The sequence below is a fragment of the Pantherophis guttatus genome, chromosome 10 (genome assembly GCF_059756535.1).
Source record: "Pantherophis guttatus breed Tessera chromosome 10, ASM5975653v1, whole genome shotgun sequence".
Classification (NCBI taxonomy): Eukaryota; Metazoa; Chordata; class Lepidosauria; order Squamata; family Colubridae; genus Pantherophis; species Pantherophis guttatus.
The window spans coordinates 3,784,438-3,799,021 of record NC_142072.1 but is presented as its reverse complement, the minus strand read 5'-3'; the positions used below and the strand labels follow the sequence as shown (position 1 = coordinate 3,799,021).

Genomic DNA, 14,584 nt, shown 5'->3' with positions numbered 1-14,584 from the left:
CTCTATCATCTTCCATCTATCCACATCTTATCAATCATCTATCTCTATCATCTACAGTTTCTATCATCTTATCATTCCATCAATTCATCTACCCTGTTTCCCCAAAAATAAGACATCCCCTGATAATAAGCCCAATTGGGCTTTTGAGCATAAGCTCTAAAATAAGCCTCTCCCCCCCCGAAAATAAGCCCTCCCCAAAAATATTTAAACGCAGATCTGGAAATCAGGTAAGATATCAAGAGGAGCCCCATCTTGCTCCAAGTGCCCCAAAATAATAAGACCTCCCTGAAAATAAGGCCAAGCGCTTATTTCAGGGTTCAAAAAATATAAGACAGGGTCTTATTTTTGAGGAAACACGGTACATTCCGTCTGTCTGACTATCTATCTATCTATCTATCTATCTATCTATCTATCTATCTATCATCTATCTATCTATCTATCTATCTATCTATCATCTACTATATCTATCTATCTATCTATCTATCTATCTATCATCTATCTATCTATCATCTACTATATCTATCTATCTATCTATCATCTACTATATCTATCTATCTATCTATCATCTACTATATCTATCTATCTATCTATCTATCTATCTATCTATCTATCTATCTAATCTATCAATCTATCTATCTATCTATCTATCTATCTATCATCTACTATATCTATCATCTACTATATCTATCTATCTATCATCTACTATATCTATCTATCTATCTATCTATCTATCTATCTATCTATCTATCATCTATCTATCTACCTACCTATCTATCTATTATCTACTATATCTATCTATCATCTACTATATCTATCTATCTATCTATCTATCTATCTATCTATCTATCTAATCTATCAGCTATCTCTATCTTCTACCTTATCCACCCATCCACGCATCCTTCCTTCCTTCTGTTCTTCTCCCTCTCTGTCTTCCTTTCCCTTTCCTTTCCTTCCTTCCTTCCTGCCTTCCCTTGATTAAAAAACAGCTCTTCGTTGGGTTCTCCATAGCCTCCCACTTTCTGATCAAAGACCCTGTCCCGAGATAAGGCAAGAGGTTTGGACTCACCAATGTCATCCCCATGTAGGCCATGCCGGTGTGAGTCAGCTGGTTATTCCACAGCACGAGGGTGACCAGGCCTTTCCGCTGCTCTTTCAGCCCTTCACAGATATAGGCCAGTCCTGGGAAGCGCAAGACAAACAGTTTTAAAAAAGGGAAGTTTTCTTCATTTGTTTTTGGTTTTCTTTTCTTTTAAATAACACATGGTAACACAGAAGTTCGGCATGTTCTGTATTTAGCTTAAGGGAATAAATACATCCGTTTGTTCTTGCTGGAAACTTTGGATTAACTTCCTCTTGGGGTTACAGCTGTCGGAGGTTTCTGCATCTGCTTTCAATAATTTTATTTAGTTCCCAGGTAGGATTGTTTGAAAAGAGGAAGCGCTTAAAAATGAGCTTCTTGGATTAGAAGTATTTTACGCTTTTTATTAGTTCTACCACGAAGAAATTACACACTTTTAAGATCCAGCCAAAAAATAAAATAAAATCTTAAGGTATTTAAAAATAAATTATCAATTAACAGCCTTATTCTCCCAAATCTGAAGAATTTGTCTCCTTGGAAGCTGGACCGATTCAAACGTAGAATGTTTTATGAATTGATTGCAATAAAATGTATTTTATTCCTTCTTTCCTTCCCCCTTTTCTCCTTCCTTCCTTTCTCCTGTCTCCTTCCTTCCCTTCCTCCTTCTTCCCGTCTCCACCCTCTCTCTTTCCTTTCCTGACTTCCTTCTTCCTTTCTTTTCCTTCCCTTCCCTGACTTTCTTTCCTTTCTTTCTTCTCCCTTTCCTTTCCTTCTTCTTCCTTTCCTTTCCTTTCCTTCCCTCCCTCCCTGAGGATGCTTGAGGCTGGAGCTGCCCTACCTGAGTCCAGGACGTGGTTGTTCCTGAGGTCCAGGATCTGTATGTAACAGTTGAACTTCAAGAGATTGCCCAGCTGAGCCGAGTCTTGGAGGCTGTTCAATTTATTATCAGCCAGGTAAAGTTCCCGCAGGTTCATGTTCATTTTCAGAGCCGTCGCTAAGGACAGAGAAATAAACCAGTGAGCAAAAACAAGAACCTGGGCACAAGAACAAAACTTCCAATCCCCTGTGGCTACCAGTACTGGCAGCAAGCCACAACGGTGCAAAAATGAGAGTTGGCTATAGTGATGTCAGGGTGTAAGTCCCATCCCAACATTCAAGTGAAGAATTGGGATTGTTATCAAGGCATAAGCTGTGTCATTCTCTCCCCCAGGGACATCCTGCATCCAAGCTGCGTTAAGAGGCCTTGCTATTCCATCTTCTTTTACCTAACGCTTTTTCAGCAGAGGAAAAAAAAAGCCCTGTGGATTAAGCTGGAGGCCTATTTAAGATTTTGTTTTGCACGGTGATTAGTGGATGCTTCATGTGAAGTGTTAATACCACTTTATGAAGCCTTGGAAAGACTACACTTGGAAATACGGCATCCAGTTTTGGTCACCACGATGTAAAAAATAAAAAAAAGGTGTTGGGGCTCGAAAAAAAGTGGCAGAGAAGAGCAGCAAAGATGATTAGGGGACTGGAGGCGGAAACATATGAAGAAACAGTGGCTGGAATTGTCTAGTTTAGTGAAAAGAAGGACTAGGGGTGACATGATAGCAACGTTCCAATATTTGAGGGGCTGCCACAAAGAAGAGGGAGTCAAGCTATTCTCCAAAGCTCCAGAAGGCAAGGCAAGAAATGGTGGATGGAAACTAAGCAAGGAGAGAAACAACCTGGAAATAAGGAGAAATTTCCTGTTAGTTAGAATCAGTGGAACAGAAGTTGCCTTCAGAGGTTATGGATGCTCCATCACTGGAGACTTTTAAGAAGAGATTAGACAGGCATCTGACTGGAATGGTAGAGGGTTTCCTGCTTGAGCAAGGAGTTGGACTAGAAGACATTGATTGTTCTCACCAATAGGAAATTTCTCCTTAGTTCCAGGTTGCTTCTCTCCTTGATTAGTTTCCATCCATTGCTTCTTGTCCTGCCTTCAGGTGCTTTGCAAAATAGACTGACCCCTTCTTCTTTGTGGCAACCCCCTCAAAACTGGATCACTGCTATCATGTCACTCATAGTCCTTCTTTTCACTAGACTAGCCATGTCCAATTCTTACAGCCATTACCTACTCAATCTAATAAGGGTGGGAAGCTCGTAAACTGCTCATTACAGGAATCATAGGGAAGGGGAAAAAAGCACATTCCTAGCTGGGCCATATAGTTTTCTTTCTCCTCCTCCTCCTCCTCCCTTAACAGGCACTTTGGAATGGAAAAACAAGCAAGTCAACTAATGCTGGCTATCGCTTTCAAACTTCATTTATTATTGCTACAGATTTGCATGTTAAAAGTCCTCCAGGCTGGTTCTAATACATTATTAAAGCTGCAGGATCATCTTTATTTGCAAGAAGGCCCATTGTCTCTCCTGAACCCTAGAAGCAGCTTTAGAAGATAAAAATACTGCCTGACATTGAAGGGAAAATATTTGCAGCTCAGGGTGCTACAGGAGAGTGGGGCTTGTGGAATGGAAGAGAAAGAGAAAGGGAGGAGGAGGAGGAGGAAGAAGACTGTTGGGTCCTTGGTGCTCTCTGAGCTTGGTGGTTTTCTTGCAGACATTTCATGACCCAACTAGCTAACATCATCAGTGCTGTAAGAGGAGGAGGAGGAGGAGGAGGAGGAGGAGGAGGAGGAGGAGGAGGAGGAGGAGGAGGAGGAGGAGGAGGAGGAGGAGGAGGAGGAGGAGGAGGAGAAATGTTGGGTCCTCGGTGCTTTCTGAGCTTGGTGGTTTTCTTGCAGACATTTCATGACCCACGTAGGTAACATCATCAATGCTATATTTACAGAGTTCACAGAGAGCAAACCCTACATCTTCTAGCACTGATGATGCTAGACCCTAGTTGGGTGACGAAACGTCTGCAAGAAAACCACCAAGCTCGGAGAGCACCAAGGACCCCTCATGCCCGACATTTGTTTTTCACACGACGACAATGCCCTCCGTGCCTAAAAGGTTAATTTACTCGCAAAGAAGCACGGTGATCTCCTGGGAGGGGATTTGGGAAGAACCACAACGCAGGGTGGGGACTGAGGGCAAAGGGGTGCAAAATGATGATGAAAGGACGGCTCAATCCATTCACCCAGTAACATGAGGGGACGACCGGAAAGGCTGGCATTCTCCAGGTGCAGGACAACCAGGCTGTTGCTGATGCGCAAGGCGCGGGCCACAAATGGGGCCGAATGATCCAGGAGAGGCGTGTTGCGGGCATCCACGTACTGGAGGCAGTTTGTCTGGGGGGAGAAAGAAAACAGGAAAGTGTCAAGCCCAAAAGACCAGGTCCACGTGAAGGTCCAAATAAACTCATTTATTGTTATTCATGCCTGTGTACAGGAATCTTCTCAATTTAAGGCTAGCACCTGCTTGGAGTTAGATATGGGTCAATGGAAATCAAGGACTTCAGTTTATTTATTTATTTATTTATTTATTGGTTTGATTTATATGCCGCCCTTTTCCAGAGACTCAGGGCGGTTTACAATGCGTTAAGCAATAGCCTTCATACTTTTGTATATACCAGTTTATTAGGGCTTTCAGCCCCCCCCCCAAGCGGTGTTCTTTTTTTATACAAAGTCAGCTTATTGCCCCCACAATCCGGGTCCTCATTTTACCTACCTCGGAAGGATGGAAGGCTGAGTCAACCTTGAGCCTGGTGAGATTCGAACTTGCAGTAATTGCAGGCAGCTGGTGCTACTTAACAGCACTTTAGTCTGCTGCACCACCAAGGCTCATAGTTTGTTTGTGACTACATTGGGATTCTAGGCTGATCCCTCTTTTAACCCCGCCTCCATCTCTGCCACTCCTCCTCCTCCTCCACAAAATCAGATACAGACAGAGGTAAAATCCATCCCTAGGATTTGCCTCCCATTCAGGAGAAAAAATATTAAGGGCCTTTCCATTACAGGTAATCCTTGACTTACAACAGTTCATTTAGTGAACGTCCAAAGTTACAACAGAACTGGGAAAAAAAATGACTTATGATCATTTTTCAGTTATGACCACTGCAGGTCACATGATCAAAATTCAGACGCTTGGCAACTGTCTCATATTTATGACGCTTGCACTGTCCCGGGGTCATGTAATCCCCTTTTGTGACCTTCTGACAAGCAAAGTCAATGGGGGAAACCAGATTCGCTTAACAACGGTGTGACTAACTTAACAGCTGCAGCGATTCCACTTAACAACCGTGGCAAGAAAGGTTGTAGAATGGGGCAAAACTCACTTGACAAATGTCTTACTTAAGCAACAGAAATTTGGGGCTGAGCTGTGTTCATAAGTCAAGGACTGCCTGTATTTCCATTCCACCTTCTATTGTCCTTCCTCGAGGCTGCCCACAAACTGCAAGGTTTTCAAAAATCCAATTTAGAGCAGAACGTCAGTACAAACCTTCCTCATCATGTGGGCAGCTGCCTGCCAACCCCGGGTGCCGATGTGTTTGTTAAAGGAGATGTTGAGGTGCGTGGCGGACTCGTAGTATTCAATCATGTCAAACAGTGCTGAGGCACCCTAGCGAACGAGAAAGAGAGGGAGGGGGAGGAGAGAGAAACAGCAACCGCATGAACAGTGTCAGAGTTCCAAGTAACACCCCCAACAAAAGAAAACTCCGAGGCTTGAAGTTCCTCAAAGCTCCATTTTATTAGAGATGTCAAATTGGCACATCTGGGAAAACCCGAATCTGAAAGCTTCCAGGTTTTCCCCACCCAAAGGGAAGTTGAAGTCCCTTCCCCCTGCACCCACATGTCCATCACATGGTCCAATCCAAGCACCGTCCCAACTGGAGATGCCTCCCAGTCACGCCACTCCAAGTGCAGGGCAAGATGTCCTTGACTCTCAGAGAAAGGAATGTCGTTATGACTACATATCATCCATGCTCCATACAATCCACCCCTCCCAATTTCCCACAGTAGTAAATGTGACAGGCCTGAAGGCCCAAGGCAAAAGAATGGCTTCCGGGCCTGACAGAGCAAAGTGTAGCATCCCAAACAATCATCTTGCCTGCCACTCAGCCACGGGGGGTGGGTGGGGGGGTGGCTGCAGTATTAGCAAAAGTTCGTTTAATTCATTCCCTTTTACAAAGACCTTACCTTCTGTGAAAGCTTTCCCTGCAAGTTTAAAAGCAAGATGCAACTTTCCGGACATTCTTTTTTTTTTTCCTTGAAGACATTTCGTTTCTCATGCAAGAACCGAAGAAGCTTCTTGGATGAGAAGCGAAACGTCTTCAAGGGAAAAAAACAACAAGAAGAAAGTCTAGTTGCCTCGTGAAAAAAGCAACTTAAGTATTGAGAATAACAGCAACTATTGTGTGTATAAGATTCACTATCTGTATTCAACAGAGACTGTAGATTATACCCAGACTGTATACTGTTATTGTGAATATAGAAATTTTATACATAACCAAGAAAATTGTACAATGAAAAAAAAAAAGAATAATAAAAAAAGAAAGAAAGAAAAAACATCTTTGGTATAACCGTGACCTGGATGACTTGAGACTCTCCGCAGACATTTTTTTCCAGACAGTCAATTCAAATTGGACATGGATTTGTAAATGGCCAAAAGCGACGGGCAATTTTTTTGACAGCTGCCCCAACTTGGTTAAAATAAGGGCTTCCTTGGAGTCTACGCAAGGCTGCGGTCCTCAAGACAAAAAGCGCACCTGTTCGATTCCCGAGATGGTCAGTTTGGAACGGGGAGGGGGAAAAAAGGTACAGAATTCAGCTCCCCAAGGAGAGAAAGAGAGGAATAAATAAAAATTCTTTGTAGGTTACATACATCTTCATCGAGGCTCGTTTGCTCCAAATCCACAATTTTAAATTGGAGGCGCTTAAAAATCTCTTCCAGAGCTTCACAAGCCTTGTAGTCTAATTTTTCACCTGTACGAGAAGAGAAACAAAAGAGTGCGTAAGGGTTTAAAGTGGGAGGGAGGGGATTATGACGAACCAGTCAGAAAGAATTAAAGTGGGGGGGGGGAGAGGGAAAGAATTGTTATACAATCATGGGAGCCAATGCACTAAACTTCTCCCTGCTCTGGAAAGTTGGGATAAGCTGCCTGAGACAAGGCTGCCTCATGATAGCAAGAGCACTTAAGACTTATACATCGCTTCACAGTGCATTACAGCCCTCTCTAAGGCTGACTCTGTAAAGTGTCAGCCTCTTGCTGTTGTGGCCCGCCAGGCAGCAGATTCGGACAGTGAGGAGGTTGGGGAGGAACATGGGCCAGTCCTGGAGCCTGGGGAAGGCTCTGAGGAGGGCTCTGCGTCGGAGGCAGAGAGGGGGCCAGGGCCGTCTGACAGTTGTCAGCTGCCTTCGGAGTCGGACATCAGTGGGTCAGAAGAACAGCTGGAGCCTGTTCCCAGTGGGCGCATGCGCAGAGCTGCCAGGCGAAGGGAACAGCTAAGGAACAAGGGTTGACTCGGGAGTAAAGCCACAGGTGGACGGTGAATGGCCCTTCCCATAGGGAATAAAGAGGAGCGAAGGGGAGGGGAGTTTGCAGGAGACAATGAGTTCAATTCATTAGAGTGAAGATCTGTTCCTCACTATTCTATTCTTTCTTCATTCATTCCATTATTCTATTCTATTCTATTCTATTCTATTCTATTCTATTCTATTCTATTCTATTCTATTCTATTCTATTCCCATTCCCTTAACTGACCACACTGGCACACAAGACATTTATAAGCTAAAGAGGAATAGGACAAGAAAATGCTGTTACCTAGTTCTGATGCCGTTACCTAGTTTGGTAACGAAACGTTCAGAAACTAAGTTGAAACAGGCTTGGAGGGCAAACCCCTGCCAAAAACAACGATTCAGTGCCCATTCACAATGCACCTTTAATTAGAAAAAAAATCTGCAGCCGTGATGCAGATTTAGCCCTGTGCAGAGGTCAGAAAGGATGCTCGGAGAGGGGGCTGTTATTTCTGCTACGCAGCCACATCTGGCTCTTTCTTCCCTCGGTTGTCAAGTGTGACCCATTCATTTTCCATTCGGATGATGACGTCGGCACCCTCTCTCTCTTCTCTCTCTCTCTCCCCCTCCCTCCCTCCCTCCCTCTCCCTCTCTTTCTCTGGGATCAGGCCTTTCATTTTGAAAATGAGGCTTCTATTTAGCCCCTCTGCATATAAACAAACGTCTTCCGGTTAAACAACCCGTCATGGCAGTGTAAACACAACGTTTGCCGGTTGCTTTTTAAAGGGGCTGCTTAGTTATGAAATGGAAAACCAGGTGAGGGAACGAGGGGGTGGGGGTGGGGAAGGAAGGTTCATTGCAGGTAAATCCAAAGAGAACCGTGTGCAATTCTTGTGGAAAAGAGGATGCAGATTTTCATCAGCAACCTCTCCATCTGGTTACGCTATTTGGTACAGTTAGCAATTTATTCCCCACCACCACCACCAAACTTGATTTAACTTTGTAAATCTACAAGTGGAGAAGAAAGTTGAATGCCAAAGAGAAGATTTGGTGGCAAGCTGCTGAAAACCTGAGCCGGTTTTAGAACATCAGATGTCACACGCCTGCCGGCAAAACATGATGACTAATTTGCACCTGGCACTTGGCAAAATGGCCCCCAGGATCTGTGACATCCATTCTACCACCTCTGAAAAACAGGGGCCGTTTTCAAATGCAAATAAAGGGAACCAATTCTCCGGAACAAGAAGAGAGAGGGGCACCTTTAAGGCATGTTGGCAAATCAACAAAAAGCTTGAAGACATACCTTTTAGATCCAGGCAATCTATCCTAGGGGTTAGATCTTTAAATTCCTGCAACAGAATAGCGGCAAATTAGTATTTATGCCAAGAAACCTTGTCGGAGTCTTCTAATTTTGGATAGTAAAATGGGCAGCATATAAAAGCCATAAAAAATAATAAAAAAAAGTAAATAATAAAAACGCCAAATCCGACTCAGATTCTCTTCGGAAGCCAAGTCAGCTTGTTTTGGCTCTTGGGATTACAACACGGAAGTAATATTTTTTTCCTGGCCATAGCTCTCAAGATGGAGCCAACTTTAAAGAGGATTTTGCAAGTTCCTTGTTTCCTTTCTCCCTTCCCTTGGTGGACAATAGATGTTATGAGAAAGCCTCTGTGAGTAGAACCCTCAGCCTCTCCAGGAAGGACTGGGAAAAAAGATTTTGCTTGAAAAGACTGGACAGGCTGTGGAGGTCGTCCTCGACTTACAACCGTTCGTTTAGTGACCCGTTCAAAGTTACAAGGCCACAACAGCATTCCCCCATGGTCACGTGGCCAAAATTGGCAACTGACTCACAGTTGTGACAGTTAGCGGTGTCCCCGGGGTCCTGTGATCGCCTTTTGGTGACCTGACAAACCACGTCAACGGAAAAGCCAGATTCACTTACAAACCCTGTTACTAATGTAAGGAAATAAATATACTGAAATATTAGAATTACCGTGTTTCCCCGAAAACAAGACCCTGTCTTATATTTTTTTGAACCCTGAAATAAGTGCTTGGCCTTATTGCCATGCGCTCAAAAACCCGATTGGGCTTATTATCAGGGGAATGTCTTATTTTGGGGGAAACAGGATAGATAGATAGATATAAATGATAGATAGACATGATAGATAGATAGATAGATAGATAGATAGAGAGAGAGAGAGAGAGAGAGAGAGAGAGAGAGAGAGAGAGAGAGATAGATAGATAGATAGATAGATAGATAGATAGATAGATAGATAGATAGATAGATAGAAAAATGGATATCTGGATGGATAGATGGATATCTAATCCATATGGATTAGATAGATATAGACAGACATGATAGATAAATAAGGGAATAGGTAGGTAGGTAGGTAGGTAGGTAGGTAGATAACATGTTTCCCCGAAAACAAGACCCTGTCTTATATTTTTTTGAACCCTGAAATAAGTGCTTGGCCTTATTGCCATGCGCTCAAAAACCCGATTGGGCTTATTATCAGGGGAATGTCTTATTTTGGGGGAAACAGGATAGATAGATAGATATAAATGATAGATAGACATGATAGATAGATAGATAGATAGATAGATAGAGAGAGAGAGAGAGAGAGAGAGAGAGAGAGAGAGAGAGAGAGAGATAGATAGATAGATAGATAGATAGATAGATAGAAAGAAAAATGGATATCTGGATGGATAGATGGATATCTAATCCATATGGATTAGATAGATATAGACAGACATGATAGATAAATAAGGGAATAGGTAGGTAGGTAGGTAGGTAGGTAGGTAGATAACATGTTTCCCCGAAAATAAGACCCCGTCTTATATTTTTTGAACCCTGAAATAAGCGCTTGCCATGCGCTCAAAAGCCCGATTGGGCTCAATATCAGGGGATGTCTTATTTTGGGGGAAACAGGGTAGTAGAAACTTGTTATTTGTTTCCTGCAACATACATACATACATACATACATACATACATACATACATGTATGTATGTATGTATGTATGATATGTCTTTGTATACCTGCATGCTGTAAATATTTGTTGCCTGTGACACTGACATAAATATTATGCCCTTTACAGTTATAACACAAACATGCCACACTGACTATCTTCCTGGACTGTTATTGGGGTCTGGCATTTGTCAAACTATCAGAGCCTTATCTCTCCCCCTCCTGCCTAAGAACTTATCTCATCTTTGATCTTTGAGTTCCCTCCACTCCAAGGGGCTAAATAGCCAAAAGTGTGAACACAAAGAAGATGATCAGGAAGAGATAACGCTAATTATCATTGAGAGGCTCTACCCTGTTTTGGGGTGGGGGATGGGATACACAAACCCAATTCCAGGGGATACACAAATCAAAGATGCCAGAATTGGAGGTTTATGACTTTCCTAAACAATATAAAAGGGGTTCACATTCCCTCTCTTGTTTGTAGTTGTTACCCGCATGTATCTTGTATGTGTTTGGAACAGCTAACCATTTAAGCTCGATCAAGATTAAATGCTATTTTACTCAAGCCTCTGTTTACTCTTGTTTGGCATTTATGAGCTTAAACATATCATTATTATTGGACCTTACATTTTCTTAATAACTGCAGTGTTTTGCTTAACAATGGTCTTGCTTAGCAACGGAAACGTTGAGCTCGATTGTGGTTTTAAGTCAAGGACTATCTGTATGAACAACACCTAGGTAGGCAGCCTCAAGATAAAATGGTTTGCTGTCTGCCAAAAATAAACCCTAAGAATAGATAATCACTACCACCACCTCCTCCTCCTCCTCCTCCATCATCATGGCAGGGATACCTTTAAGAACAACCACGTACCTGGATCTGCTTCAGTAGTTTGGGTAGCTGTTTGCAGTTTAACTTTTGACAGGCCTGCTTGTAGGCGGTGAGAACTTCTTCCACAGTCACATTCTGGGCTGGAAAGAAAGTGAGAAAGAGAGGGATGGAGAGACGCCACCGATAACGGAAAGTCCTCTCGCTTAAGCAGCAGTGCCAGAGCTTCAGGATCTCAAAAGCTCTGAAGTGGACACAATCTGGAGATAAGAAGCCAAAAGGGTGCTGGGAGGAACCCAGGTTTTTTTTGGGGGGGGGGGGGAGGAAGTAGATCCTTTATATTTTTATTTACATTTTTAATCCAGCAAGTCAAGGCGGTGAACATACATAAACTCCTTCCTTCCTTCCTATTTTCCCCACTATTAACCATCCTGTGAAGTGGGTTGGGCTGAGAAAAAGTGATGGGCCGAACATTACCCAGCAGACTTTCATGCCTAAGGCGGGACTAGAACTCACTGTCTCCTGGCGACTGGCCCAAAGTCACCCAGCCACCTTTCATGCCTAAAGCGGAACTAGAACTCACTGCTTCCTGGTGATTAGCCCAACGTCACCCAGGCAGCTTTCATGCCTAAGGAGGAACTAGAACTCACTGTCTCCTGGCGACTGGCCCAAAGTCACTCAGCTGCCTTTCATGCCTAAGGCGGGACTAGAACTCACTGTATCCTGGTGATTGGCCCAATGTCACCCAACCAGCTTTCATGCCTAAGGCAGGACTACAACTCACTGTCTCCTGATGGTTGGCTCAACATCACCTAGCTGGCTTTCATGCCTAAGGCAGAACTAGAACTCACTGTCTCCTGGTGATTGGCCCAATGTCACCCAGCCACCTTTCATGCCTAAAGTGGAACTAGAACTCACTGCTTCCTGGTGATTAGCCCAACGTCACCCAGGCAGCTTTCATGCCTAAGGAGGAACTAGAACTCACAGTCTCCTGGTTTCTAAGTCAGCACTTTAACCACCAGACCAAACTTGTTTTGTTGTGAATATGGTGATCACAATACTTTCAAGAGATTCCCTCACCCACCCCACCCCTCCCCCTCTCTCTACCCCCCTCTCTTTCCTTCCCACATTATCTCTAGTGTCTTTCTTTCCTCCCTCCCCAAGAGGAAGCCCTCTTTGGGCTGTTACTTATTAAGGAGAGGGCGCCTGACATTCTTTCAAAGTTCCCCTCCAGCCTGTTTTCGGCAAGATTATGCAGCACTGTGGTTTCTGATTAACTGGGAGGCCTGGCACCAGCATGTAAAGCGATAAGAGCCATTAAGCACAAATATTTACCCAAAGAAAATAGACAAGCCAACCTGAACAGCTCCAGGAACTGCCAAAGAGACTGCCCTGACTCATAAAATGATGGGGTCAGGCCTGGGTAGGTAAGGGATCTAATTACAAGGTTAGAATCTAACCTTGGTTACTGAAGCAGAGAGATCTCCATCGCCCCCACCCAAAAAAAACTTGCTTAGTTCAGAAAAGGGTAACTCCACCATTCACACCATCACTGGCCAGACATCTTTCTAAAGATGTGGCTGCTCCACGATTTGGTTTTAAGGCTGTTTATTTGCAAGCCAAGAATTCGAGTACAGGAGGAGAGAAAGTCTCTTTCGTGTAGCATTTTTTTTTTTTTTTTTTAAATCAAAATCCTGTGTTTGGGGACAAACTTCTGCAAACTGCTAGCTTTGCAGGTCATTATTTGCTTCAATGAATTTGAAGCTTCTCCTAAATGGAGGATACTGGTTTTTAAGGTCAATTCCCCCAAGCCGTTAAATTAAAGGTGGGAAAGGATTACCAGGGTTAAGAAGTGGGTCATCTACGTGGCCTGAGGGCAAACGGCCTTCTACAACGGGGCTCTCCAAACTTGGCCACTTTAAAGACTTGTGGACTTCAACTCCCAGAATTCCCCAGACAGCATTGCTTCTCAGCCTTGGCCAATTTAAGATGGGTGGACTTCAACTCCCAGAATTCCCCAGCCAGCATTGCTTCTCAGCCTTGGCCAATTTAAGATGGGTGGACTTCAACTCCCAGAATTCCTCAGCCAGCATTGCTTCTCAGCCTTGGCCAATTTAAGATGGGTGGACTTCAACTCCCAGAATTCCCCAGCCAGCATGGCTGGCTGGGGAATTCTGGGAGTTGAAGTCCACAAGTCTTTAAAGTTGCCGAGTTTGGAGATGTCTATGGAGATTCTCAGCCATCCAGGTCATAGTTGTCCCAAAGGAGATTTTCAAGAGTTCACTCTCTTATCCAGAAACTCTTGAAAAAGCACCTTTGGGACAAGTCTGGAGAGACCCCTGTTCTAGAAGGAAGGAATTGTGTTTCAGAATATGCAACGGTGCGTCCCACAACTGGCCCTTCCTCTAAGGTACAGCCTAGAACAGGGGTTTCCAACCTTGGCAACTTTTAAGACTTGTAGACTTCAACTCCCAGAATTCCTCAGCCAGTGGACTTCAACTCCCAGAATTCCTCAGTTTGCTGGCTGAGGAATTCTGGGAGTTGAAGTCGACAAGTCTTAAAGTTGCCAAGGTTGGAGACCCCTGGCCTAGAATGTTACTTCAAGCCAGAGAGGCCCTTCTGCTGCAAACCCCCACCCCCCAAAAAAACCCCCAAACCATTGATTGGGAACTTTTGCAGCATACTGCTGAATTTGTTAGCAAAAGCAAATGACGTTTTCCAAATTAACAATGCGGGAAGAGCAAATGAATGCAGATTCAGACACCGAACGGACTTTTCCAGTTAACGCAGAGCAACTGGAGTAGGACAAATGGGGGTGAGGGGGAAAGGAGAGGGGGAGAGAGAATCAGAGGTTAAAGTATTTGTGCGTGGGGGGGGGAAACCTGGGTTAAGTGCAGCCATCCACTGAAGCGGAAAGATATACTGTATTTTCAGCTGTTTCACCTGGGACACTACAGTACAGTCACTTAATGTTTACAGGTTCGTTTAGCGACCGTTCCAAGTTACAACGGCACTGAGAAAAAAAAAGTGGCTAACAACCAGTCCTCACACTTACCACCATCACAGAAATTCCAGTCACATGATCACAATTCAGGAGGGAGGGAGGGGGAGGGGGAGAGAGAGAGAGAGAGAGAGAGAGAGAGAGAGAGAGAGGAGGGGGGGTTCCCAACCGGGTCCTGACAAGCGAAGTCAATGGGGGGAAAAACCGGATTTGCTCAACGACTGTGATATTTCCTTAACAACTGCAGTGATTTCCTTAACAACTGTGCCAAAAAATAAAAAAAATGGACACGC

The 14,584-nt window shown here is 43.9% G+C and overlaps 1 protein-coding gene across 1 annotated transcript in view; it reads right to left on the bottom strand.

The window, feature by feature from the left end:
- PPP1R37 (protein phosphatase 1 regulatory subunit 37) overlaps window positions 1-14,584 on the bottom strand; it is a 36,652-nt gene that overhangs the window by 6,216 nt on the left and 15,852 nt on the right. The window contains exons 2-8 of the mRNA XM_087876266.1: window positions 11,336-11,433; window positions 8,802-8,847; window positions 6,866-6,966; window positions 5,483-5,602; window positions 4,182-4,332; window positions 1,917-2,072; window positions 1,067-1,179 (exon numbers count right to left, since the gene is read on the bottom strand). Of these exons, the coding sequence (XP_087732392.1) occupies window positions 1,067-1,179; window positions 1,917-2,072; window positions 4,182-4,332; window positions 5,483-5,602; window positions 6,866-6,966; window positions 8,802-8,847; window positions 11,336-11,433 (785 nt within the window). The remainder of the gene's footprint in view (window positions 1-1,066; window positions 1,180-1,916; window positions 2,073-4,181; window positions 4,333-5,482; window positions 5,603-6,865; window positions 6,967-8,801; window positions 8,848-11,335; window positions 11,434-14,584) is intronic.